This window comes from Aquarana catesbeiana, linkage group LG06, assembly GCF_042186555.1.
Source record: "Aquarana catesbeiana isolate 2022-GZ linkage group LG06, ASM4218655v1, whole genome shotgun sequence".
Classification (NCBI taxonomy): domain Eukaryota; kingdom Metazoa; phylum Chordata; class Amphibia; order Anura; family Ranidae; genus Aquarana; species Aquarana catesbeiana.
The window spans coordinates 70,337,416-70,364,164 of record NC_133329.1 but is presented as its reverse complement, the minus strand read 5'-3'; the positions used below and the strand labels follow the sequence as shown (position 1 = coordinate 70,364,164).

Genomic DNA, 26,749 nt, shown 5'->3' with positions numbered 1-26,749 from the left:
AGCTGGACATATGTCTGGTCAAGCATGTGGTGTCCAAGCGGCTGCTGTTTTGGCCATGCTTGATACACTTCAGACATATGTTGCAAACAGCAACGGTGCGATCTGCTGCACCTGTCTCAAAAAAGGCCCATACCAAAGAACTTTTGGAAAAACGTCAGCAGCGCCCTAGCCAGTTGCCTACCCTTAAGCTGGCCCCTGGAGGGCATCCTGCCTCATTGGAGCTGTGCCTCCTCCTCCCCTCTTCTATCTTGCACCCACGTAGAGTCAGTGACCTCATCATCCACTTCCTCCTCACCACTGGAGCAAACCTGGCAGTATACTGCAGCTGGGGGAATGTGACTGCCAGTTTCTTGTCCTTATCGAGCACCCCCTCTCTTTGGGCTCACTTTAGTGCCTTCATCCTCAACCTGGATATCATTATTATTATTATTATTATACGAGATTTATATAGCGCCAACAGTTTACGTAGCGCTTTACAATGTATAAGGGGGACAACACAATTACAGTACAGTTCAATACAAAAGGTACAGGAGGGCCCTGCTCGTAGAGCTTACATTCTAAAGGGAGGGGGTGGTGGTACAAAAGGTAATAGCTGCAAAGAATGATTTGATGGGGGTGGCTCAGGGACAGTTATGTGGGTGTGGGATAGGCTTCCTTGAATAAATGAGTATCATCATCAGAGCCTTCAAAACGCTGCGCATACTCCTGCAGCATGTACCCTACACTGTGATCGAACAGTTCGGGAGACTTCTCAGGGCATGATGGTGGGGCTAGGGAAGGAGTGACTGATGACCTTGAGCCGATGGAAGAGGCCGCTTTGGCAGCTGCATTGGCAGACAAAGTACCCTGAGCCTGACAGAGGATGAGGAGGATGAGGACAGCTTGGTCATCCACTCTACCAACTCTTCTGCATGTTGTGGCTCAACATGGCCAGCTGCCGAAAAAAAGGACAAGCGTGCCCCACGGCCACGTGCTGAGGATGCACCGTGTCCATGACCAGCACTGTTGGCTGTAGACACAGAGCCTGCCTGCCCTCTTTTAGTGGCCTGTGAGCATCTGCCTCTCCTTGGTGGCCTTCCAGACATATTGTACAATTGGATTAGCAAAACAACGCCTGAAGTTTACTAAAAACAGTACACTCCAGGAATGGCCTACAGTCAGGTATAGGCTTGGCTGGACTACAATGCAGTGGATATATATTTTATTAACTGCAGCTCACTGAGTCACCTGCCTGCCTGCCTGAAAGTGTCTTTGTACAGGCTTGGCTGGACTACAATGCAGTGGATATATATTTTATGAACTGCAGCTCACTGTGTCACCTGCCTGCCTGCCTGAAAGTGTCTTTGAACACGCACTCCAGGAATGGCCTACAGTCAGGTATAGGCTTGGCTTGGCTAGACTATATATATATATATATATATATATATATATATATATATATATATATATATATATATATATATATATATATATATACAAGCCTGTATATATACATATTAAAGAACTGCAGCTCACTGAGTCACCTGCCTGAAAGTGTCTTTGAACACGTACTCCAGGAATGGCCTACAGTCAGGTATGGGCTTGGCTGAACTTCAATGCAGTGGATATATATTTTATGAACTGCAGCTCACGCTCACTGAGTCACCTGCCTGCCTGCCTGAAAGTGTCTTTGAACACGCACTCCAGGAATGGCCTACAGTCAGGTATAGGCTTGGCTAGACTATATATATACAAGCCTGTATATATATTTAATAAATGAACTGCAGCTCACTGAGTCACCTGCCTGAAAGTGTCTTTGAACACGTACTCCAGGAATGGCCCACAGTCAGGTATAGGCTTGGCTAGACTATATATACAAGCCTGTATATATATATTAAATGCACTGCAGCTAGCTGAACTGCCTGCCTGAAGTATATTAGAAACAGTACACAGGAACAGTCCGCAGTGAGATGAAGCTAAACTGTTTTTAGTGTATATATATATATATATATATATATATAAAAAGCCGGGATGTATATATATATATATATATATATATATATATACTAAATACACTGCAGCTAACTGTATCGCCTGCCTGCCTGAAGTATATTAGCAACAGTACACCAGGAACGGTCTGCAGTGAGATCTAGCTAAACTGTATACAGTGTATATTTATACTAGACTGACTGTATATATATATGAAATACACTGTAGCTAACTGAATCACCTGCCTGCCTGAAATATTTTAGCAACAGTACACCAGGAATGGCCTGCAGTGAGATCTAGCTAAACTGTATACAGTGTATATTTATACTAGACTGTATATATATATATGAAATACACTGCAGCTAACTGAATCAACTGCCTGCCTAAAGTATATTAGAAACAGCACAGCAGGAACGGTCTGCAGTGAGATCTAGCTAAACTGTATGCAGTGGATATATATATATATAATATATATATATATATATATATATATATATATATATATATACTAGACTGACTGTATATATATAAATATATATGAAATACACTGCTGCTAACTGAATCGCCTGCCTGCTCAAACTAAATGAAATGACACTCTCTCTGTCTCTCTCTTAACAATGCCACCAACACACTACACACGGCCGACGTGCAGGCAGCCCTATATAGTGTGGAGCGTGGACTTAACCCCATGAGCCATAATTAGCCAAAGGCACTCTGCCTTTGGCCAATTATGGCTTTCTTCGCTGATGGCGCTGTGATTGGCCAAAGCATGCGGGTCATAGTGCATGCTTGGCCAATCATCAGCCAGCAATGCACTGCGATGACGCAGTGCATTATGGGCCGTGACGCGCAGCTCGAATTTGGCGCAAACAGCCCATAATGTTCGATCTTCGCCGAACGATCGAACAGCCGATGTTCGAACAGCCCATCCCTAAAACTAAGTATCTGATTGCCCAACACTGACAGTCCGTGTTTCAGATGCCTCAGAGGTAAATCAACTTCACAGTGTCTTGAGTAATATTTATATTTTCTCTAACCTGGATCTCGTACAGATATCTCTTTATATTCCTCATTCTCCATCGATGGATGCTCCCATGTCACTCTGACTCTGAACTGTGTGTTTTCAAAGAGATCTCCAGGAACTTTACACTGACTGGTAACAGTAAATGTGCCATCAGGATTCTCAATGATTGCCTTCTCCGATGACTTCTTCTCCAGGGATGGCCCATAGGACCAATTGACTGTTATATCTTCTGGGTAAAAGCCGAGAAGGCTGAAGGTTGCCACCATATCTCCTGCATCTTGAATAGGGAGTTGTATGGGCTGCTGGACTTTGGGCTTAGCTGCAAGACACAAGAATGTACTATATAAAATAGTTGGATACGGGTTATAAAAAAAAATCAAACAATTAGTTAAATATCTTCTTTTTTACTAGACCTGTACACTGTCCATCAATTATAGAACCAAGTCTCGGACACATGCACATTGACATAGCATTAGAATACATTTCTTCCCTGTATGCCAATACTGTGGCCAAGCAACCAATACCAGTGCAATGGTATTGGTACTGTATTTCAAATGCCCCACTTATGATGAAGGACTATGCAACCTAGTCTGGTGCATGTACATTAATGTATTTATGGTTCTGCTCTGCCTATTTCCAAATTGGAGGAATAAGCCTGCTTCAAAAAAGGTTCTTCTCTGCCATTGTCTACAGTGAAGGAATGGATTTGGATGGATGACGGTGCCTGCTTCACTTTGCAATACATGATTGTCCACCTAGGGCATGCACAGTAACAACAATTCTGGTAGAGAACAGTGTGTTCCAGGGCTAAAGAACAGGCTAAATCATCAGCAAAATGAGGTGGTATAGCAACGAATGTGCAAACCTTCCCAATTTTTCCCTGGTTATAACTTGTCAAGATATGACTCCTTAGACACCACTACAGAACAGCCTAATATTGAATCATCCTTTGAGTCTTCACAAACTGACTTTGCATTCTTTGTTATCTTTCTTTCTAACAACTAGTGATCCTCACTTGCAAAAAGTGTACCTATGCAAGGCAATCACAAGTCTCTTTTAATTATTTGTGGTTTGTAGCCCTCCCTGTGAATCTATTAGCATTAATTTAAAGTGTTGCAATATTATTATTACAAACTGTCAAACTTATGACCAAATTGGTCGGAAAATTGGCCTGTAATTTTTTTCCCTTGATTTGCTGCAGGTTAAATTGCAATGCAAGCAAATCCACTGTATATCTAATGGTACTTACCCAACACCTGTAAGGCCCCAGTTGTCCTCTCTAATGGTTTCTTCAGACTGGGATGGTTCACTCTGCAGATGACCTCTGACCCATGATCCGCTATCGATGGGGTAAAATCCAGAAGTGCTGTATGGGTAAATGTTTTATCTGGTTGGAGCTGAGATGTGTTGTTTGGAATCCCATATCTCCCACCATCATTTATTTGATTTAATTGCCCACTTCCATGATCTTTCATAATCCAATTCACAGTCAGCTCATCAGGGTAAAAGTGTGATATTCTACATTGTAGTTGTGTCTGTTGGTTGGCAAACAATTTTGGTATTTGTATCATCTCTACTTCTGGCCGTGCAAGAAAATCTGAAAAAAGATAACAACAATGGGCTGTTTATTATATGGATCATCATAATCAACCACCACATATGTGGAATAGTGTACAGAAGTGAACATATTTACAAGCTTTGTGCATCTAGAAACATTACCAGAATATTTCCCAAACCTTTATTATCTTTCTCATCGCTTCTCCATTCTCTCTGTTTCGGGTGTTTCAGTTTGTTGTGTTCCACCACGGCTCGCACAATATAAGGCTCATCCTCCCGGACCTCCCCTCTGAGACTTTCACAAGTGCTGGTGGCATTGAAGGTTCCATCTTGGTTCTGTTGCCTTAGAATGGTAGAGTCTATGGGATGGGGCTGTGTGCTTGTTGGTGGCTGGATCACCTTCCAGGATACTGTAATATCTTCTGGGAAGAAATGATCTACATCTAAACTAAAAATGCCACCTGAGGAGCGGGTGATCGCTCTCACCTTTGGGAGACCTGTAATAAAAGAAGAATTATTCCAAACTTTTCTACTACTTGATGGTATATCTAAACAGTTGGTTAGGAACTAAGCTTTAATCCTCCACTCTCGTCACCTCTTCATATTCCTGTATTCAGGACTTTATGTGATCTGTCCCCCTTTTTCATGAATTAATTTCCTCATACTGCTCAGTATTCATCAGCACATGAAAACTTTAGTCCACTTATCTCTTCCACTATTTAACACATGTTATCATCTTATATAAAGCATACTGATCCAGCACTGCTTCCTACTTCCATTATCCAACAAGACACACACTGCCTGCATCTGGGGCTTCTCACCTACACCTGCATGCCTGTCACATTAGGTCAAGCTGCTGTATCTGTGCAGCCACTGTGTTATAATATACTTGAATCGGCTGCCTGCATGCAGCACCTGGAGTTTAGAGGCACTGAACATAACATACTATTCATGGTATATGTGAATGAGGCCTAAAAATGAAATTTCCACTTTTGTTGAGAAAGAAAAAACAATTCCCTCTTGGTTATCAGTGTACATTGCAGGGATTTTAACAAACTTTGTAGCAGATTCCTACCTTTTTCTGCTCCGAAGAAACAGCTGTTTGTTTCACCATATTCTTTGCTGACTTCTGAATGGGAGGGTTTGGTTCATTACAATCACCTGGTGCACTCTCTTAATTCTGATGAGAAAAGCTGCAGTGTCTGCAGTGCCACTGATAAGGCAGTACAGCCGGCCCTCCTGTACCGGGCCCGTGCCTTATTAGTTCAAAAGGAGGGGGGTGAATGGGCACTTGCCCAGCAGGAAGGATGGCTGTACTGCCTTACTACAGACATTGAACATCTTGTGCTTCCCCCTTAAGTGCTGCCAGCTTCTCCTCCGCTCCCTCTGGCTGCACTGCAGAGGGATCAGATAGGTTCTTAGGTTCTAGCATGCCTGCCCCCTGCTGTCTGGGCCCCCACTATGTGCCCCCCCCCCCCCCGGGAGCTGTTGCTGGCACACAGGGGGATGTTTTAGGCTCCGTTCACATCTAGGCATTTTTGGGCATTTTTCTGTTCTAAGCCTCAGCTCTAAAATCGCCCAACAAGACAAATCCCATTCATTTCAATTGCCCTTGTTCACATCTGAGCCTTCTGTCACCTAAAGCAAAACGCCTGTTGCTCAAAAAAGTACAGAGCAAAAGGTGTGAATGTATCCATGTTATGAGTATTTATATGTGATACACAAGTGCAGTCCTCTTTAATGTCGCGTACACACGACCGGTTTTGCTGTCGGAATAAACTCCGAAGGTTTTTCCGACGGAATTCCGCTCAGGCAGTCTTGCATACACACGGTCACACCAAAGTCCGACCGTCCAGAACGAGGTGACGTACAACACGTACGACGGGACTAGAAAAAGGAAGTTCAATAGCCAGTAGCCAATAGCTTCCGTCTCGTACTTGCTTCAGAGCATGCATTGTTTTTGGTCCGTCAGAACAGCATACAGACGATTGGTTTTCCCGATAGGAATTGGTTCCGTCGGAAATATTTAGAACATGTTCCATTTCTAGGTCCGTCAGAATTTTCGGGAAAAAAAAGTCCGATGAGGCATACACACGATCGGAATAGATGATGAAAAGCTTCCGTCGGACCTTTTCTGTCAGACATTCCGCTCGTGTGTACGCGGCTTTAGGCCCCTTTCACTTTTGTACAACTTGTCCCACGATTTGGGACTGCAAAGTAGCATGACAAGTCGTTCCCCATGATTTCCAATGATAACCATTCATATTAGTACGACTTCAAGTCGTTCCGACTTCAAAGTAGTCCCTGCACTACTTTCGTCCGACTTTGATGTTAGTTACACAGGCATTCCCTGAAATCAAGTCCGCAAATCACGGCAAAATCACTGTAAAATTGTGCGACTTTGAAGTCACGGTAGTGTTAAAGGGGCCTAATTTGTTTATGTAAATTCATAAACAAATAAAGTACATCTAAACCCAAAAACAAAAATGTTAAATAATCATAGCTTATTGGTCCTCAGATGTGGTGGCTAAGTTTGCTTTCCTGTCCCTGGATGGCTACCCTTATTTTTCCACTGAATCTATGGAGGCAATCATGGTTGTTGCACAGGCTGGACTTCAAACATTTATGTCTTTGCTCATCCTCATAATGCATTGCTCACTACACATTACAATTAGATTGTACAATTTTCTTTAGAACTTCCAACAACTATACAGTGCTAGGGCCTGTCTGATTGGATAGAAATTGATTGGATAGTTTAAGTAGGTCCTCATATTACATAATTTTGGTGGGTCTAATGTTTATTGTATAATCAGATTGTAACGTGTATGAGGAGTTTAACATGGAAGGTGGGGTGTGGTGATTAATAGTTTACAGAAGGAAGATAGCATTATAATATATAATAGTTTAAAAAATAAAAAAAGTATATATATATATATATATATATATATATATATATATACACATATATGTATATATGCATTTTCTTATTCTCTTGGGAAATAAATAAGACGTTGTTTTACTAAGCAGTGTGTTTGTTTTTATAGCTAACCTTATACTATTGTGCTTATCAACAGTAACATTATCAGAGTTTTAATAGACTAGCTATCTATAGGAATAGACAAAGTAATACATATATGGAATAAATAGATGGAATCCGTAACCATCCTCGGATAAGATTTATTTTAGAATTTATTTCAATAAAAAATATCCTCTTCATCTTGGCATAACTTTATAAACAGAACATAAATCCTCTTTATGACACAGTGTGACATTTCCCAATCTTACTTACGTTTTTTTCTTTGTTTAATGAGAAACAGAACGATAGGTAGAGCTCCAGATAAACCGACCAACATAACACTGGAAATTACAATGGTGTGTTTATATTGTGCCTTCAGATCTGAAAATACAGGAAAACATATGTATAATGATGATATGTAGTATACTCAGTACACAGTACATTACCAGGGATATAAAACATTGTATATGTCATGTTTAGGAGTTACTGGGGCTGATATATCAAATATTGAGATTAAATGAAACTCTTTGATTTGCCAAACGACAGGTTTCTAGCTCTCCTTATTTTTTGCATGTGTTATAAAATACTGTACAGGCTGGTTTCTGTTGGGGGAATTCCTGTTTTACATTTGGAATCTGGAATATGCAGTTCAGTTTTGGGCACCAGTTCTCAAAAAGGATATGGGGGAACTGGAGAAAGTGAAGAGAAGGGCAACCAAACTGATGAGGCATGGGGGAGCTCAGCTATGAGGAAAGATTAGAGGGACTGAATCTATAACCTCTTGAGAGGAGGAGTTTAAGGGGGGATATGATCAACATGAACAAATATAGAAGAGGGATAAGATTGTCATAAGGGGGATATGATCACCATATATAAATACATAATGGGGATATGATCACCATATATAAATACATAAGGGGGGATATGATCACCATGTATAATACATAAGGGGGATATGATCACCATGTATAATACATAAGGGGGAATATGGTCACTAAAAAATAATAAAAGTGATCTCGCACAGTCATATATAATCACACACAACAATATAAATAACAAACAGTTCTTAAAACATGTATAAAGTGCATATAAGTAAAGTGCACTGTGTGCTGGGAAAAACAGTATCAAAAAAGAAGTGTTGATGAATGAAATGTGGTTTCTTCTCAGTTCCTATTACCATTCATATGGCTATCCCAATGTACTTCATCTGAAGTCACGAGGCGTGACGTAATGCGTAGGGAGTGGCCGTGAGCAGACGCAAACCGGAAGTCACGTGAGAAGGCTCTCTGAACGCTGTTCCATCAGTTTTTTGCCTGTTTTTAACGTTTTTTATGTAAGAGTCCAATCTGTAGCACTTTAATAAATACATTTTAGTTCACCCTAATATACTACACCATTGGAGGCTTGTTTTTTCTTCTCTTTATCAATATATCATTCACACTTCATTTGAGTACATTGGGATAGCCATATGAATGGTAATAGGAACTGAGAAGAAACCGCTAGAGCCATGGTTATTGGATGAGAACTAATTTGGGCCCCATTTCGATGCTGTATAAAGATCAACATACCTGGTGTCACTTAGCGATGCTTGTTTCTACATACATATGAGGTGAGAGTTCTGAGAGCCTATTATCACCAGGAGACCATCTGTTGAGTTGTCCATGAACTTTCTTCAGCTTTTTCAGTTACACTTAGCCACCTTATATATATTTATCCACCTTTTGATCTTTGCTCTCCTGGAATCACGATCTAGGATTCTTATTTTCACTTCACAGATAGAGAGAACTTTGCAGAGTACTTATTTCACACATCATTTTTTGATACTGTTTTTCCCAGCACACTTTACTTATATGCACTTTATACATGTTTTAAGAACTGTTTGTTATTCATATCGTTGTGTGTGATTCTATATGACTGCGCAAGATCACTTTTATTATTTTTTTATTGTTTATTTGTGTAGTGTGAACACTTTTAGGTTTTGCTGCTGTCTTTATAGATATTTTCACACATTTTCACTTTTTAGACATTTAATCATAGTAGCGCGAAGGACACTTCCACTTTTATTTTGGGATATGGTCACTGTCATCTGTGGCCCATACAGAGAATTTGGTATAGAGTTAATCACCTTCAGGTCATTGAATAGGACAAGGGTGCGCTCTTTACATTGGAAGGTAAAGATATTTAACCTCCATATACAGAAAGGCTTCTTTACTGTAAGAGCAGTGAAAATGTGGAATAGGCTTCCTCAAGAACTAGTTATGACCTGCTTTGTAAATTGTTCTAAAAAATAGCTGGATGCATTCCTAAATACACAACATATAACTGGATATTAACATTTCTAGGTAAAAACACCAGAGGTTGTTAATCTAGGGAGTATGCGATTACTTCCTGGGAGATCAGGAAGGACTTTATTTTTTCCCTGCTCAAGCATATTTGATCATACATTATGTGGGGTTTTTTTGCCTTCCTCTGGATCAAATATGGGTAAAGGATTATATATACTGAGACTGTCTATTTATTTTTTTCTATTCATGTATTCAGATTATTTATTTTCTATTGGTTGAACTAGATTGACTTTTTAAACCTAATAATGTAACATTTACTCCACGTTTAACATATCAGATATACTATATGTATTACTGCATGCCATGAGTAGCCATACATTTCAGTGAGAAGAGATTGTTAGATATCTGACTGCCATTTGGTTGTAGTACACAATTTAGTCAAATATGCACAGAGACACTGGCTGAGCATGCATTTCTGTCCCTTATACAGACACACTTATACTGGCTTTATCCTTCAAATGATTGATTCTTTCCCCAAGATTGGCTTTTGGGTTTCTGCACATATCAGGGACAGTCTCCAGATCAGCTTTCCTCAACCTTTTAGCCCTGAAGAACCCTTGAAATGATTTAAGGCCTCAAGGAACATATTCCACAAATTTTAAGTACAGCCCACAGTTTACAATAGTAGAATCAAGAAGTTGTATGTGCTCATTGAGAGCAGGAATGTCCATCACATTGATGGACTGTGGAAAGAATACACCATTTCATTAGGGGTGATTGGGAGAAGAGCATCCTTACATATGTGGTTAGCGGGATGAATGCTAACAGATTGTTAGTGCCAGGCCATTGGCTTTGCCAGGGGATGGCTCTGGAACTATCAATTGGAAAGTCAATTTGGCACTGCCCAAGAAACCCATGCAAACCTCTGGAGGAACCTTATGCTGCGTACACACGGTCGGACTTTCCGGCATACTTGGTCCGGCGGACCAGAGTGTGCCGGACAATCCGCCCGTGTGTAGGCGCCGGCGGTCTTTTTCCCAAAAGCCCGCCGGACCTAGATTTGAAACATGTTTTAAATCTTTCCGTCGGACTCAGTTTCGGGCGGAAAGTCCGCTCCTCTGTGCGCTGGTCCGACGGAAAGCCCGCTCGTGTGTATGCTGGTCCAACGGACCAGATACGACGCGAGGGCAGGGTATTGCATCTCACGCTCGCTGCAATGGGAAAAACAAATTTTCCTATTGCGGCGAGCGCTGGGCATACCAGGAACTTAGGTCTGGTATGGATTATAAAGGGAAGCCCCTACGCCGAAAAACCGGCGTGGGGTCCCCCCTAAAATCCATACCAGACCCCGATCCGAGCACGCAGCCTGGCCGGTCAGGAAAGGGGGTGGGGACGAGCGAGCGCCCCTCCCCTCCTGAACCGTACCAGGCCGCATGCCCTCAACATGGGGGGTGGGTGCTTTGGGGGAGGGGGGCGCCCTGCGGGCCCCCCCCACCCCAAAGCACCTTGTCCCCATGTTGATGGCCTCTTCCCGACAACCCTGGCCGTTGGTTGTCGGGGTCTGCGGGCGGGGGCGACCATGCCCCCTAAAACGTCACAGTCCCAGCATGCCCAGGGACTGTGACATCATATGGGGGCGGGGTCTCCACCTATATAAGTCACAACGGAGCCCTCAGGGAGCAGTCCAGCCAGAGAGAGCGTCGTGTCAACATCTGGAGAAGAGAAGAGAAGACAAGAAGCCCAGAAGTCCGGACCTCCACTGGCAAGAGAGCTAACTGAAGACAGCGGAGGGGCCGGCCGAAGAACTGGAACACCGGGAGAAGAGGCCGGAGAGAGCGGGGAAGAACCAACGGAAGCCGGGAGCAGATGAACCGGAGGGACCCCCGAAGCCGGAAGAAGACCCCCGAAGCCGGAGGAAGATCCCCCCCGGAGCTGTTTAATAAATTATTTTAAAAACCTGTGTAGTGTGTTTTATTATTGACACTTTTTCCCTAGGTGAATGGGTAGGGGTACCATGTACCCCATACTCATTCACATAGGGTGGGGGGCTGGGATCTGGGGGCCCTCTTATAGGGGGCTCCCGGATTCCGATAAGCCCCCCGCCCGCAGACCCCGACAACCAACGGCCAGGGTTGTTGGGAAGAGGCCCTTGTCCTCATAAACATGGGGACAAGGTGCTTTGGGGTGGGGGGGGCCCGCAGGGCGCCCCCCCTCCCCCAAAGCACCCACCCCCCATGTTGAGGGCATGCGGCCTGGTACGGTTCAGGAGGGGGGGGGCGCTCGCTCGTCCCCACCCCCTTTCCTGACCGGCTAGGCTGCATGCTCGGATCGGGGTCTGGTATGGATTTTAGGGGGGACCCCACGCCGGTTTTTCGGCGTAGGGGCTCCCCTTTATAATCCATACCAGACCTAAGGGCCTGGTATGCACCGCGACGGGGCTCGCAAGGTGTCAATCTCGCCGATAAAAGCGGCAAGATTGACTTCCTTTTCTAGTCCCGTCGCACCTGAGTCACTTTCAAAATGAACGGACTTGTCCGTGTGTGGGCAAGTCCGTTCATTCTGAAAGTCCGCCGTAACTCTGGCGAAAGTCCATCGGAAAGACGGGCGGACTTAGCCCGCCAGAAAGTCCGGTCGTGTGTGGGCGAGTCCGTTCATTTTAAAGTCCGGCGCACCTGGCGGACAAAGTCCGTCAGAAAGTGTGCCAGACCAAGTATGCCAGAAAGTCCGATCGTGTGTACGCGACATTAGGGTTCTACAGAACCCTGGTTGGGAATGGCTGCTATAGAAAGGCTCCAGAAATATCAGCTGGAAAGTCAATCTGCCACTACCCAAGGAACCCCTACAAACCTCTGGAGGAACCTAGAGGATTTGAATGGCTGCTCTAGATTTTGTTGACTCCAAGTTGTGGTTACCCATGTTTGCTTGAGTTTCCGTCAGTTCCCTGTGCAGGGTTCTGGTCCTTATTGGGTCTCAAATTTGTACGTTAGCTTTTTCTTAAGAGAACACTGAAAGATTTTAAGACTCAGACTACAGTTAGAATATGTGATCCCTCATACTAAACTCCTATGCTATTACCAGCTTCGACACAATATGGTACCATTTATACAAACACCTCTTAAGAAAACTCTGATGCCGCGTACACACGAGTGGACTTTATGGCAGACTTTGCCCGGAGGATGGGATTTTGTCGGACAATTCGATCGTGTGTGGGCTCCAGCGGACTTTGTTTGCTCAAAGTTGGACGGACTTAGATTTGAAACATGTTTTAAATCTATCCGTCAAACTCGAGTCCGGTCGAAAAGTCCGCTCGTCTGTATGCTAGTTCGACGGACAAAAAGCCACGCTAGGGCAGCTATTGGCTACTGGTTATGAACTTCCTTATTTTAGTCCGGTCGTACGTCATCACGTATGAATTCGACAGACTTTGGTGAATTGTGTGTAGGCAAGTCCGTTCATTCAGAAAGTCCGTCGTAAAGTACGTTGAAAAGTCCGCCGGGCAAAGTCTGCCGTAAAGTCCGACCGTGTGTACGCGGCATGATACTAAATTGATATCTAAGTATTATTCTGCATCGCTATCAACTGAAACAGACCTGCATCCTAAATAGCAATATACGGCCACAACTGTCAACAGAGGATTGAGAGAATTTTGAGGAGTCCTATATGTCTTAGGTTATATCTTCAAAAGATAGGCTTATCAAACTTAAACATTATCATCAGATATATTATAATCCTTTACGATTATATAAGTTGAAACGCAAGCACTCCCCACTTTATTTTTGTGCCTGAGTTAAGGACGCTAACTTCTGCAATGCACTATTGCTCTGGCCACGTGTGCGTTTATTCTGGTCACAGGTCAATGGGTTTATTAAATTAGCATGAGTTGCCGAATTTACAATTTCCTAAGGTGTGCTTTTTATGTTTGGTAGAAGACCTCCAAATTACCTTACATTCTAAGAACCTAATGAGACTTCAAATTTGTTATACTACAAAGCCATACTATTGACCTAGAAATGTGTGTCAGTAATAGTTTCAATAATAATATGGAAATTAAATGATAATAATGGCCAGACAGTAAAATCTGTATTGTTCCCTCATATTGATGGTCAGTGGAGAAGTGCCCGCTTTACATTAATGAGCAGTGGTAAAATGAACCCCTTACATTGGTGGTCAATGAAAGAAGGAATCTCTTACATTGATGGTTAGTGGGAGAAGGACCCCATAAATTGGTGAGCAGTGGGAGTAGGAACCTCTGATATTGGTGGTCAGTGGAAGAAGGACCCCCTTACATTGGTGGTCAGTGGGACAAGGACCCCCTTACATTGGTGGGCAGTGGGAGAAGGAACTTGTCAGGAATGTGTTTACCTGCTGGTGGCACTGTTGCTCCCAGACCTGTAGGTTGTAGTTCTGGTGTCCACAAGAAGCTCTTACTAATTAGTCATCACCTGATGCTGATTGCTGGGAGGATATTTAGCTCTTCCTTTGCTACACCCCCTTGCCTTGGTGTTCTGCTCATGTGCCCTGATCTGTGAACCTGGCACCCATACTCTGTTCCTAATCCTCGTCTGCTGGCTTGATCCTGCTCCCGTGTACCCTTTGCCTGTCCTGGCTTGCTCCCTGCTCCCTCTGTATGATCTCCTATGCATGACTCCAGGTCTGATATTGACTACGCTTTCCAGCCATATCCAACTGTTTGTATATAGTCATTTAGTTGGTTTAGGTAGTTGTTCATTGTTAGCACTTACCCTCATTAGATTTACTGGTTTTGGTTTATGAGGTTTCGGTATATTGCAGGTGCGTTTATACTGGTGCCTATTTATCATTTCTTTAATAAATCACATTATTTTATTCTATACTTGTGCCTGGTATTTTCTGTGGAAGTCCATCTCTTACATTGGTGGTCATGGAGAAGTGCCCCCTTAAATTGGTGAGCAGTGGTAAAAGGAACCTCTTACATTGGTGGTCAGTGGGAGAAGAACATTTTTATATTGGTTCGCAGTAAAAGGAACCTCTTACATTGGTCAGTGGAGGAAGGACCCCCTTAAATTGGTGGTCCGTGGGAGAAGGACTCCTTTACATTGGTGATAAGTGGGAAAAAGGACACCTTTGCACTAGTTGAGGAAAGAATGCCCCCTTTACCACTTGCAGACCAGCGTAAATATTAAAACGTTCTCTCAACAAATGGTTATACCAGGATCATGGCCGCAGCTATAGTTATGCCACTAAATAGGAAAGTCACTCACCTGTGACTTGTACCAGTAGTCTCTCTACATGTGGAATGGTGAGGGTTGCATGATCAACCAAACATCTCAGCTCCATGCCCCAGTTTTGTTCTGTTGGGGTGAAGAGGTAGACAGATTCCATAGCTGAGCTATTGATCCTCCTTGTCTTTGCATTCTCCAACAGGGTATCATTCAAGAACCAGTACACAGTGATGGATTCTGGGTAAAACCTAGAAACACTGCACACCAATTCCTGCACCACATTCAACTTAAATGCTTGGGAAGTGATGTGAACAGACGGAATATCTGCAATACAAGTGATAAGTGTATTTTTTTAAAACAGTTTTACATACGGTATGACTAAATGTATGTTTGTGTACACTACTGCAAACCTACTTTTTGATTATTATCTTTACATTTTTATTCATACTAGTAAATGTGTGACCATTTCAGAAACGGCAATATTGATAACAATAATGATGCTAAAGTAGTGTCTTAGCAGGCAGTATGTGAAGCAGATGAGTGTAGAGTGTATGACATTGGGCACTGGGCAGTATGTTCAGGAGATGATTGTGGAGGGGGTGACACCAGGCACTGTGTGCAGCAGGAGAATGTGGAGGGTATGACAGTGGGCATTATGTGCAGGAGAGGAGTATGGAAGGTGCGGCAGCAAGAAGTATATGCAAAGGAGGAGTGCGGAGGGGATAACAGCAAGCAATATGTGCAGGAGAGCAATGTGAAGGGGGTGACCGCTGGCATAGATGTGCACAGCTTACTGCATTAGGGTGTGCACCCCAAAGCTCAAACACACATGGGCAGTAGACAGTGTCAGTAGAGCAGTGGATGTGTCAGTAGGGCACAGGATGGCATCAGTCAGTAGGGCAGTGGACTTTGTAAGTAGGGCACACGACAGTGTCAGTAAAGCAGTGGACGGTGTCAGTAAGGATGTGAATGGTGCCAGTATATTTTTTTTTTCTTTTACTATTTTTTTTATTGTGTTAGGAGTCCCATTGGGGGCTTTGGTGAAATATCATGGGTCTGAACAGATCCTTGATGTCTCACTTTTGAAACAGAAAAAGGGACTGAGGACAGACATTCCCTAGTCCATTGTAGCTTCATCTGTCCTGGAACAGTGAATGAACAGGAAGTGCTTCGTTGGTAAGGGGTATGGACAGCATAGGGAATCTGCACCACATGTGGTGATTAGGGTGTGCCCAGGCACATCTGGCACACCCTATGCCCACACCTATGACAGCTAGCTGTATGTGCAAAAGCAGAGTTTGGACGGTATGGCAGTGGGCAATATGTGCAGTTTAGAAGTGTGGATGATGTGACAACAGGAAGTTCAGTGGAAAGAGAATGTCAACAAGCAGTATGGGTGAGCGACGGGGCGATCGAGCGACAGGGGGAGCTGCGATCGATCAGAGAGAGGGGGGTGGTGGGTTGGCTGGCGGGCCACCCCATCCCCCAAGAAAATTGAGCATCAGCCCCCACTGGAGACAAGCAGACAGATGCTGCATGAGGAATGAGATTATAAAGCATTCTGTCTGCAAGAAACCTATAGTACTGCTGACAGAAACAGGAGGTGTTCTTGTAAAAAATAAGAGCTTAGACATGGGCGTGAACACGAGCATGACAGGGAGATGGGAGTATACTCACTGAGAGTGTAAAGCTGAACTGGCGCAAGATACCTCTAGTGCTCTCCTGTTTTTATACAGTAAGAAATATAAGAGGGGTATAGCAATGAAAGCTCTGTATATTGGAGGGGCCATCTCACTGCTGCCATGGACACTGGGAAGTGAGTTGTATACGCTCGGGCAGAACAAAGGGGAAAGAGTATAGGAGAGAATAGGAGTGCTGCAGGTGGAATCTCAATTGATTGGAGGCAGAACCCCTATGTGTAAACCTTAATTCGTTTTACTATTGCTGTATATACGAGAGGGTATAGCATAGAAAGGAAGGATAGGTTAGAGTAGATAGTTTTGTTCTGTTTAATGTAATTTTAGAGCATTGTACTGAATAATGATAATATTACCTCCATACACCAGCTGGAAGTCTTCCTGGAGAGGTGCAGTAAGAGACTCATGTTGGACTCTACAGGAGAAGATCCGCTCTCTGTCCTCCTTAGTGGGTGTTATTGTTACTGAGCTCCTCACACTGTACGTCCCATCCAGGTCTCTCTGAGGTTTCTCCATATCTACATTCTCCAATATCTCTCCATCACAGAGCCATTTAATATCGATGTCCACCGGGTAGAATCCAGAGATGAGACTGTGTAGGAAACTCTCTTTATTTGGAACAACAACTCTGTCTGTGATATTGATCTGTGGAGTAGCTAAAACAAAAATACATGTTAACCTAAAACTTGTAGGCAGGTGCAGTCTGCTTTCTCCACTACAGGTGGCTCTCAACTGCAGTAGCATTTCAGAGGAAGTCAAGAGGGACTTCGTTCCTCTTGGGTCACAGTGGGCAGCTATCCTATTGGATGCTGGTGCCCCATGTGACTCTGGAGGCCATTTCACATTTCGCGCGTGGCTAGAGTAGAGACAGGTCACATGTCTGTCAGGGACAGTGCTTGGCATCAAGGAGAGGTTCCAGATAAGTAAGGAAAGTGCAGGGACATGCCCTCCTTCCTGGAAGCCTCCCCACTTGGGTACAGACCGTCAAGGCTGCATTCCATCTCTTGAGACAGGTGCAGTTGGCACACCTGAGACCTACTGCTACTACTCTTCGCTTCTTCGCTGATACATCCTGCGAGTGTTTTTGGTCGGGTTGCCTACCCGCAGAGCTTCTTGTGTATTGCTAAACTTCAACTTCAATACAGTTCTGTTTTCTGCATCTGGACTCTTATGCCCCGTACACACGGTCGGACATTGATCAGACATTCCGACAACAAAATCCTAGGATTTTTTCCGACGGATGTTGGCTCAAACTTGTTTTGCGTACACACGGTCGCACAAAGTTGTCAGAATTTCCAATCGCCAAGAACGCGGTGACGTAAACCACGTACGACGAGACTAGAAATGGCCAGTTCAGAACCAAGCGCGGCACCCTTTGGGCTCCTTTTGCTAATCTCGTGTTAGTAAAAGTTTGGTGAGAGACGATTCACGCTTTTTCAGACTCGTGGTTTTCAGATCGTTTTCTGCTGTTCAGTTTGTGCTTGTGGGTTTGTATTTGGTCTTCAGTGCGTGCAAGCAAGCTCCGCGTGACTTATTTTAGTCATTGTGTTCTTGTTCGTTCGTTACTGTTTTTCAGGTCGCTCTTTACAGGCCTTGCTGTTCTTCAGTGCGTTCTGTTACTTCGTTCTGAGCAGCCGACCGTTTTCTAGGCATGTTGCGTATACGTACTCCTCGTAGAGTTCGTGCTGTGCGGGGGCTTGGTGTTGGGGTCCTGACCTTGACACAAGTCCAGTCCATGAACAGGGTGGGGAGGAGTTCATGGACCAAGAATTGGTTGCTTCAGCGTGACCAGTTCTGTCATATGCCTTTGCTCCGTGAGATCCGTGAGAATAATCCTGATGATTTCAGGAACTTTCTACGGATGACGGACTCCGTATTTCACCGTTTGTTGGCTTCGCTGACCCCCTATATTAGCAGGCAGGATACCTGCATGAGGCAAGCCATTACTCCGGAGCAGAGGCTCGACGCTATCCTGCGGTACTTGGCGACGGGGAGAAGCCTGCAGGACTTGAAGTTCTCGACAGGCATCTCCCCCCAGGCTCTGGGGATCATTATCCCGGAGACCTGTTCTGCCATCATCCAGGTCCTGCAGAAGGAGTATATTAAGGTAAGATTTTTATCCTTTTATATCACATTTTATTGTATTTAATGTTTGATAATATATTGTATTTCTTTCCTCATTCCCTAATTACCATGATTGGAATATGCTGTGAATGTCCCCTTTGTCCTCATGCATGCTGGATTTTTATGTAATTATTTTTGTTGTCCTTCATACATATTTGCCTTCACTTACCTCCCCAGCATGCTCTCCTGGCCCTATATTCACCTCATGTAGTCAGTTTACAATGTATATTATCAGCTCCATAGTAGTGCTTTACCCCAAACACCCCTAAAATGTTTTTAAATGTGATTTGTAATTTAAATTCAGGCAGAGTGCCAGAGACTTTTTTGGGGGGTCCCCAAATCATTTGGAACCCTCCCTACCCCCAACTGCTAAGTCAGCTGATACCGATTCTCTATCTATCCTCAATCATCTATCTGCTGACTTTGCCAAACCCATACACACTATACCCATCTCTTTTGTGCTCAGATTTATGGATGAATTCCCCAAAGCATGTAGTGCAAGGGCCTGCCTGTATACTTTCAAATGGCACTGTTTAAAGTTTGTGTATCCTACTATTATCTTGATAGGTAATAGCAGAATGTCCAAATGCGCTCAAATGTGCACAGTGTGTATTTATATCTTTGAATTATGACACTTCTTACCTGTCCAGTGGGCTGCCAATAGTGTAACTAAGGAGGGGCTGTTCCAAGTAATACACATTATTTAGGCATTCATCTCTCAATGAAGTGGAGAGGGTTACCTGTCCAAGAACTCCCCCCCCCATAATGTTAGAAAGGGCCCAGGAGAGGGGGGAGGAATATGATAGGTGTACCTTATACTTTGGTGTTTAAAAATTCCCATTAATAAATGTTATCTTGATGTTGGCCAAGAATGTTTGTGTCTAATCTGCTTTCCATGTTTTAATGTGCAAAAAGACTAATTTTTTTTTGTTTTCCTCAACAGTCCTTCCACGCCACAGGGATGGCAGATTGTGGCCTCCCACTTTGCCCAGCAGTGGGACTTTCCTAACTGCGGAGGGGCAATTGATGGGAAACGTGTCCACATCGTCCCACCACCCAACTCGGGGTCGTACTGTTATAATTATAAGGGGTTCAATAGTATTGTGATGTTGGCGGTGGTGTCGGCTAATTATGAGTTCCTGTATGTGGACGTGGGGAAGAATGGCCGGATGTCCGATGGTGGAGTCATCGCCCAGACGGAGTTCTACAGGCGTCTCCAGAATGGCAGCTTGGACTTGCCACCTCAAGAAGACAATGTGGAAGGACTCCCATTCGTCTTCATTGCGGATGAAGCTTTTGCGCTGAGAGACCATCTTATGCGGCCATTCCCTATGAGGACCCTCACCCCGGACCAGAGGGTTTTTAATTACCGGCTAGCCAGAGCCAGAAGAGTGGTGGAGAACACGTTTGGAATCATGGCCAGCCGGTTCCGCCTATTTCTTACACCCATACATATGGCAGAGTACAAACTGAATCACATTTTCCTGGCGTGCTGTGTTCTACACAACTTTTTACGGAAACATTCTGCCAACTATGCTGGCTCAGTCGGGCCTGAAGCCGGAATTCAATATGAACCAACCCTGACGGCACTTGAAAGTGGCCGTCCTGGCTTGCCCCCCCTGAGTGCCCGTCATGTCCGGCTAAGATACCTTGAGTTCTTTGCGGGTAGGGGGGCTATCAATATGCCAGACAATGTGTGAAACCCTTATCAAATAAAAAAAAAAAAATTAAGCAAATCTTTGGTGACATTTACTGCTTGTGTTTGTTTTAGCTGACCCTGACAGAAATGTGGTGAGTCCTGAAAATGGCGTGATTGTGTAACCTTATACAAAGCACTGTTGGGTGTTATTTACTAAAGGCAAAGACAATTTGCACTACAAGTGCACTTGAAACTGCACTTGTTGTGCAAAGTGGATTTGCCCTTATGAAATAACACCCATTGTCACAGAAAGCAGCAATTAGAGCACCACAAAGGTGTTGTAGCGTTGAGACAATTATCCACACATTCTTGATTAACAATCTTTTTAATACCTGCACAATCACATGTGCATTTTGACAAGGTTTTTAAAACAAGACCAACATGTTTGTTGTATAACAATTTTTGGGGTGGCATTAGAAAAAGTAGAAATGTCCATTTAAGATAAAACAGGCATGTTTCAAACCAACAAGAAAGACACAAATCTTGAACTTACAAAGTTCACATTAGGTAGAACTTGAAGGCAATATCAGACATGAGTATTTAGGAACTGTGTTTGATATTGCGTTCAGATGGGGTGAAGTCACCCCAGGAAAAGCCAAATTTTGAAGATGCACACCAATTTACGAATGTCAACATGTGCTAGCTGCCATCACGGGGGATCAAGGGACGTGTTTTGGGGGAGCAACCCCTTCCTCTCAGCTACTTTATTATTAAGGAAGGGGTTGCACCCCCAAAACACGTCCATTGATCTCCCGTGATGGCAGATAGCACATGTTGACACACTGTGTGCCTCTTCAAAATTTGGCTTTTCTACAATTCGACAAAAAATTTAAAAATTGTAGCACACCATAAAAGAAAGGGCTTTGGAGGGGTTTTAAACTCTTCCCAAAACATCAATGATGTTCTTATTTTTTTTAATAACATCATTAATGTTTTTCGTGATGTTTTCCAATGCAACATTACACCCCATCAGAGGCGTCATCAGGGGGTGGCTATTGAGGCTACAGCCCGAGTCTGTAGCCAATAGCCCCGAGTCTCTTTTCCCGGTCCAGAATGCAGGGGACAGGGGCGGACTGAGCCATGGTAGCGCTGGCCCCAGCTCCAGCTCCACCCCCGCCTCCACCTGACTCTATTCTTGGTCACTGGTTGCTACAGCCGCCTAGCGGCTAGCAACCAGTGACGTCACTGCCCAGCATTCAAAGCGGAGGAGGATTGCACTTCAGTGTATGTAGGTCAGTGTGGGTCAGGTAGGTCAATGTAGGTCAGGTCAATGTAGGTAAGTGTATGTCAGGTCAGTGTGGGTCAGGTAGGTCAATGTAGGTCAGGTCAATGTAGGTAAGTGTATGTCAGGTCAGTGTGGGTCAGGTAGGTCAGTGTGGGTCAGGTAGGTCAATGTGTGTATTGTCAATGTAGGTCAGTGTGTGTCAGGTCAGTGTGGGTCAGGTAGGTCAGTGTGTGTAGGTCAGTGTGTGTCAGGTAGGTCAGTGTGTGTCAGTGTAGGTCAGGAAGGTCAGTGTGTGTCAGGTCAGGTAGGTCAGTGTAGGTCAGTGTGTCGTGTAGGTCAGTGTGTCAGGTAGGTCAGTGCATGTAGGTCAGTGTGTGTCAGGTAGGTCAGTGCATGTAGGTCAGTGTGTGTCAGGTAGGTCAGTGCATGTAGGTCAGTGTGTGTCAGGTAGGTCAGTGTGTGTCAGGTAGGTCAGTGTAGGTCAGGTAGGTCAGTGTAGGTCAGGTAGGTCAGTGTGTCAGGTCAGTGTAGGTCAGTGTGTCAGGTAGGTCAGTGTGTGTCGGTCAGGGTAGGTCAGTGTGTGTCAGGTAGGTCAGTGTGTGTCAGGTAGCTCAGTGTGTGTCAGGTAGGTCAGTGTGTGTAGGTCAGTGTGTGTCAGATAGGTCAGTGTGTGTCAGGTAGGTCAGTGTATGTAGGTCAGTGTAGGTCAGTGTGTGTCAGGTCAGTGTAGGTCAGTGTATGTAGGTCAGTGTGTGTCAGGTCAGTGTAGGTCAGTGTGAGTCAGGAAGGTCAATGTGAGTCAGGTAGGTCAGTATGAGTCAGGTAGGTCAGTGTGGGTCAGGTAGGTTAGTGTGTGTCAGGTAGGTCAGTGTATGTAGGTCAGTGTGTGTCAGGTAGGTCAGTGTATGTAGGTCAGGTGTGTCAGTGTATGTAGGTCAGTGTGTGTCGTGTAGGTCAGTGTATGTAGGTCAGGTAGGTCAGTGTGTGTCAGGTCAATGTAGGTCAGGTAGGTCATTGTGCGTCAGGTCAGTGTATGTCAGGTAGGTCAGTGTATGTAGGTCAGGTAGGTCAGTGTGTGTCAGGTCAGTGTATGTCAGGTAGGTCAGTGTGTGCCTGGTCAGGTAGGTCAGTGTGTCAGGTAGGTCAGTGTAGGTCAGTGTATGTAGGTCAGTGTGTGTCAGGTCAGTGTATGTCAGGTAGGTCAGTGTGTGCCTGGTCAGGTAGGTCAGTGTGTCAGGTAGGTCAGTGTAGGTCAATGTGTGTCAGGTAGGTCAGTGTATGTAGGTCAGTGTGTGTCAGGTAGGTCAGTGTATGTAGGTCAGTGTGTGTCAGGTAGGTCAGTGTATGTAGGCAGTGCAGGTCAGGTAGGTCAGTGTGTGCCTGGTCAGGTAGGTCAGTTTAGGTCAGTGTGTCAGGTAGGTCAGTGTGTGTTGGTAGGTCAGTGTATGTAGGTCTGTGTGTGTCAGGTAGGTCAGTGTATGTAGGTCAGTGTGTGTCAGGTAGGTCAGTGTATGTAGGTCAGTGTAGGTCAGTGTATGTAGGTCAGGTAGGTCAGTGTGTGTCAGGTTGGTCAGTGTATGTAGGTCAGTGTGTGTCAGGTAGGTCAGTGTATGTAGGTCAGTGTAGGTCAGTGTGTGTCAGGTAGGTCAGTGTATGTAGGTCAGTGTGTGTCAGGTAGGTAGGTCAGTTTAGTGGTCAGCATTGATGGGCACTGGTAAACCAGGCAGCAACCAGCAAGTGAGCTTACCCCCTGCCACACAACCCCTCCACCCAACCAAAAAACTCAGCGCCACTAGAGCCCCCGTGCCGGCCTTGGACTTTTGGCTGAAGCCCCTGGTATTTTTGCCACCTAGCAACACCCCTGCACCCCATGATCTCCCCAATTAGGATCTGTGCACTTTCCGAGGTGAAATGCCCTGGATCCACAACATCACGATCACCTAAAAAGATAGAAACCAAAAAAAAACATGTATTATAAATATGCCGGCATCCATCTCTTACCTGAGCCTGTGGTCGCAGACACTCACCTGTTGTGGTGACTATTTCCACCACATCTCCTTCCTCCTCCTGCTCTGCTTGTCTTTGTGGGATTTCCCCTTCTTCCAGAAGTGGGGGGTCTCTGGTCTCCTCGGATGAGGGGTGCCCTCCGAGTCTTTTATCCCCTATGTAAAAAAAAATGGTATACTTAGCACGCAGATATTTGATGGCAGAACTTTAAATATGAAACATTGCTTGGAAGTGGGGTACAATTGTCAATTTTGGCTGAGTTCCAAGATGTAGAATTGTTTGGGTCCTTTGTCAAACTTCAATACTTTACCTGTTTTGTACAAGCTTCACAGATGGAGACCCCCCTATAGTATACACTGGAGCACCTGTGTGGGCCCCCTAATAAAAAGGGTGTTCTTGTGTCCCACACTAGTGCTCCAGCATCCAGATGTGTAAACAGCTGCTGAGTGTCCTCTCCTTACACAGAATCTAGTTTGCATTTCATTCTAGTAACAAACCCATCTACACAACCAAATTATTTTCATACAAGTAGGCCATAAAAAATGTGGTCAAATGCATATGGCCAAAACAATGGTGTTTCATAGGCCGAAATAAAAATGTTTGATACGAACTAATAATGTGCCCATGAACATGAAAGTTGCCATTTTAAACTGTACAACAGTTCAGAAAAGCACATGGATCAGCACGAATGTAATAAACACAAAAAGAATAGGAACACAGCACAACTACTTACTTTTTTGCAGCACTCTCCGGATCTTTCGGTACTGCTCATGCTCTCTTAATTTGAGGTCCGACCACCGCTTGCTGAGCTGATCTTTCGATCGTCGTACCCCGAAATTCTGGTGCAGACTTTTGACTACTTTCGCCATGATCTTGGCCTTTCTGACATTGGGGTTGGGGTAAGGTCCATACTTTCCATCATAGTCGTCCCTCTTCAGGATGTCCACCATCTCCAACATCTCCCCAAAGGACATATTTGATGCCTTAAATCTTCTCCTTCTGGATCGGGACGTTTCCGGCTCCGGGCTTTCCTCCCCTTCCTCCTTGTTGCTATAATTAGCACGCACCTGCTATGTCTCCGCCATGTGCTCTTCCCCCACTGCGCCGAACGAAAAGGGGCGGGGAATAGACTAGAAAGAAGAGTTACACGCATGCGCAGTGTGTATAAAGCGTAACACGTAGTACGTGTAGTACGTACGATCTGTGAGCGGAGGAAGGAGTATCGGAGGCGCCGATCATGATAACGAAGGTAAGAGCCAAACTTGGGCCTATACTGCTTCTAGATTGAGGCCTATATTGTAACAAGATTAGGAGAGTTTTGCCTGACATTAGGGTTTGTCTTGTGTTGTGTCTTGCAGTGAAAATGGATATCTTGAAAGATAACGACTTTATGGCAATCTTCATTGATATGTTCAGGGAGCTGCCCTGTCTATGGGAGATAAACCACCCGGAATATAAGAACCAAACAAAGAGGAAGGCAGCACTGGATCAATTGCTGGAATTTGTGAAGACGGTGATCCCCACGGCAGACATCACCTATTTGAAGATCCTAATTGGTGGCCTGAGGAGCACTTATCTAAGGGAGCACAAGAAGGTCCAGGATTCCCAGAGATCTGGAGCTGCAGATGACATTTATGTCCCCAGGCTGTGGTATTATGACAGGCTGCATTTTCCGGCAGGTCAGACTGAACCCAGGCCAGCACTCTCCACTCTTCCTTCCATGCTTCCTTCCCCCCCAGCAGAGGCTTCTGATGTCCAACCTGGGCCTTCCAGGCCGCATGTGGAGGAGCCCAGCTTGAGCCAGGTATAGCATTTCTCTAACTATTTCTGCTTGTCCAATCTATGATGTTAACTAGATGTTAGTTTGGAGTACTAATTTATGATTGTGATTGATGAAGCAAAAACTAAAACCATGTCCCTTTTTCATACACAAAAAAGGGGCCAAGCTAGCTGCCTGATATCCAGGTCCCTCCCCCAGGTCCCTCCCCCACACCCGCAAAGACAAAGTGGCAGGAAGAGGAGTACCCTGGAGGAGGCTGCCATAGGCCTCTTTTGGAAGGCTACAGAGGCCCTGAGAACCCCCCACACTTTGGAGGAGGACTTTGCTTGCATAACTGCCTACAAAATGTTGCAGATGGAGGAGGGCCAACGACTCCTGTGTGAGTCCTTTATTTTGGAAGCTCTCAATAAGGGGTTGAGGGGCTAAATAACATCTGCTACCCACATTTGTGACCTCACACATGTTCCTCCTCCTCCTCCAGGTCCTACTACTCCTCCTCCTCCTCCAGGTCCTAATACTAATCCTCCTCCTCCTGTTCCAGGTCCTACTCCTCCTCCTGCCACATCTCCAACACCAGAGCCACAGCCGGGAAGGAAGCGTGGAAAGAAGACCAGAAAGTGATGACCCTGGGTTCAGTCTGGTCTGACAAAAGATGCAGTCTCTTGTATGACCACAGCCTGGGGACACAGATGTCATCTGCTGCTTTAATGATCTCTGGGACTTCTGGACCAGACTGCACTCCCTTAGATATGGATTCCTTAGGCCACCAATTTTGATGTTAAATAATTGATGTGTGCCCTGGGGGTCCAAGGCTTCGCCAATTTCTGCTGTTTATCCAGTGTTGCCTCCCTCTTTGTTTGGTTCTGAGCCCTTAATAAAGTATTTTTTGTTTCAATTATACTTGCCTATGTGTGTTTTCCTTCAAAAAGGACAGTTTGTTTGTGAGGATTCAGGTACATTTCAAAAATACAATGTGAAATTAACAAGGGACACCAACACCAAGCAACCTTCTTGAGATTAAATAATATAAGATATCAATGGTGTTGTGGTAACTTGACATACAAAACACACACAAAAATATTATGGAGTAAAACTAAAAATAAAATAAAACAAAGATCAGCCTTGAAAAAAATACAAACCTAAAAAAAAAAAAAAAAAAAACAGCC

At 44.5% G+C, this 26,749-nt stretch overlaps 1 protein-coding gene across 1 annotated transcript in view; it reads right to left on the bottom strand.

Annotated features, from left to right (window-relative positions):
• Window positions 1–26,749, bottom strand: part of LOC141147981 (uncharacterized) — a 181,948-nt gene that overhangs the window by 138,396 nt on the left and 16,803 nt on the right. The window contains exons 3-8 of the mRNA XM_073635137.1: window positions 17,105–17,404; window positions 15,091–15,375; window positions 7,839–7,946; window positions 4,729–5,046; window positions 4,242–4,589; window positions 3,006–3,311 (exon numbers count right to left, since the gene is read on the bottom strand). Of these exons, the coding sequence (XP_073491238.1) occupies window positions 3,006–3,311; window positions 4,242–4,589; window positions 4,729–5,046; window positions 7,839–7,946; window positions 15,091–15,375; window positions 17,105–17,404 (1,665 nt within the window). The remainder of the gene's footprint in view (window positions 1–3,005; window positions 3,312–4,241; window positions 4,590–4,728; window positions 5,047–7,838; window positions 7,947–15,090; window positions 15,376–17,104; window positions 17,405–26,749) is intronic.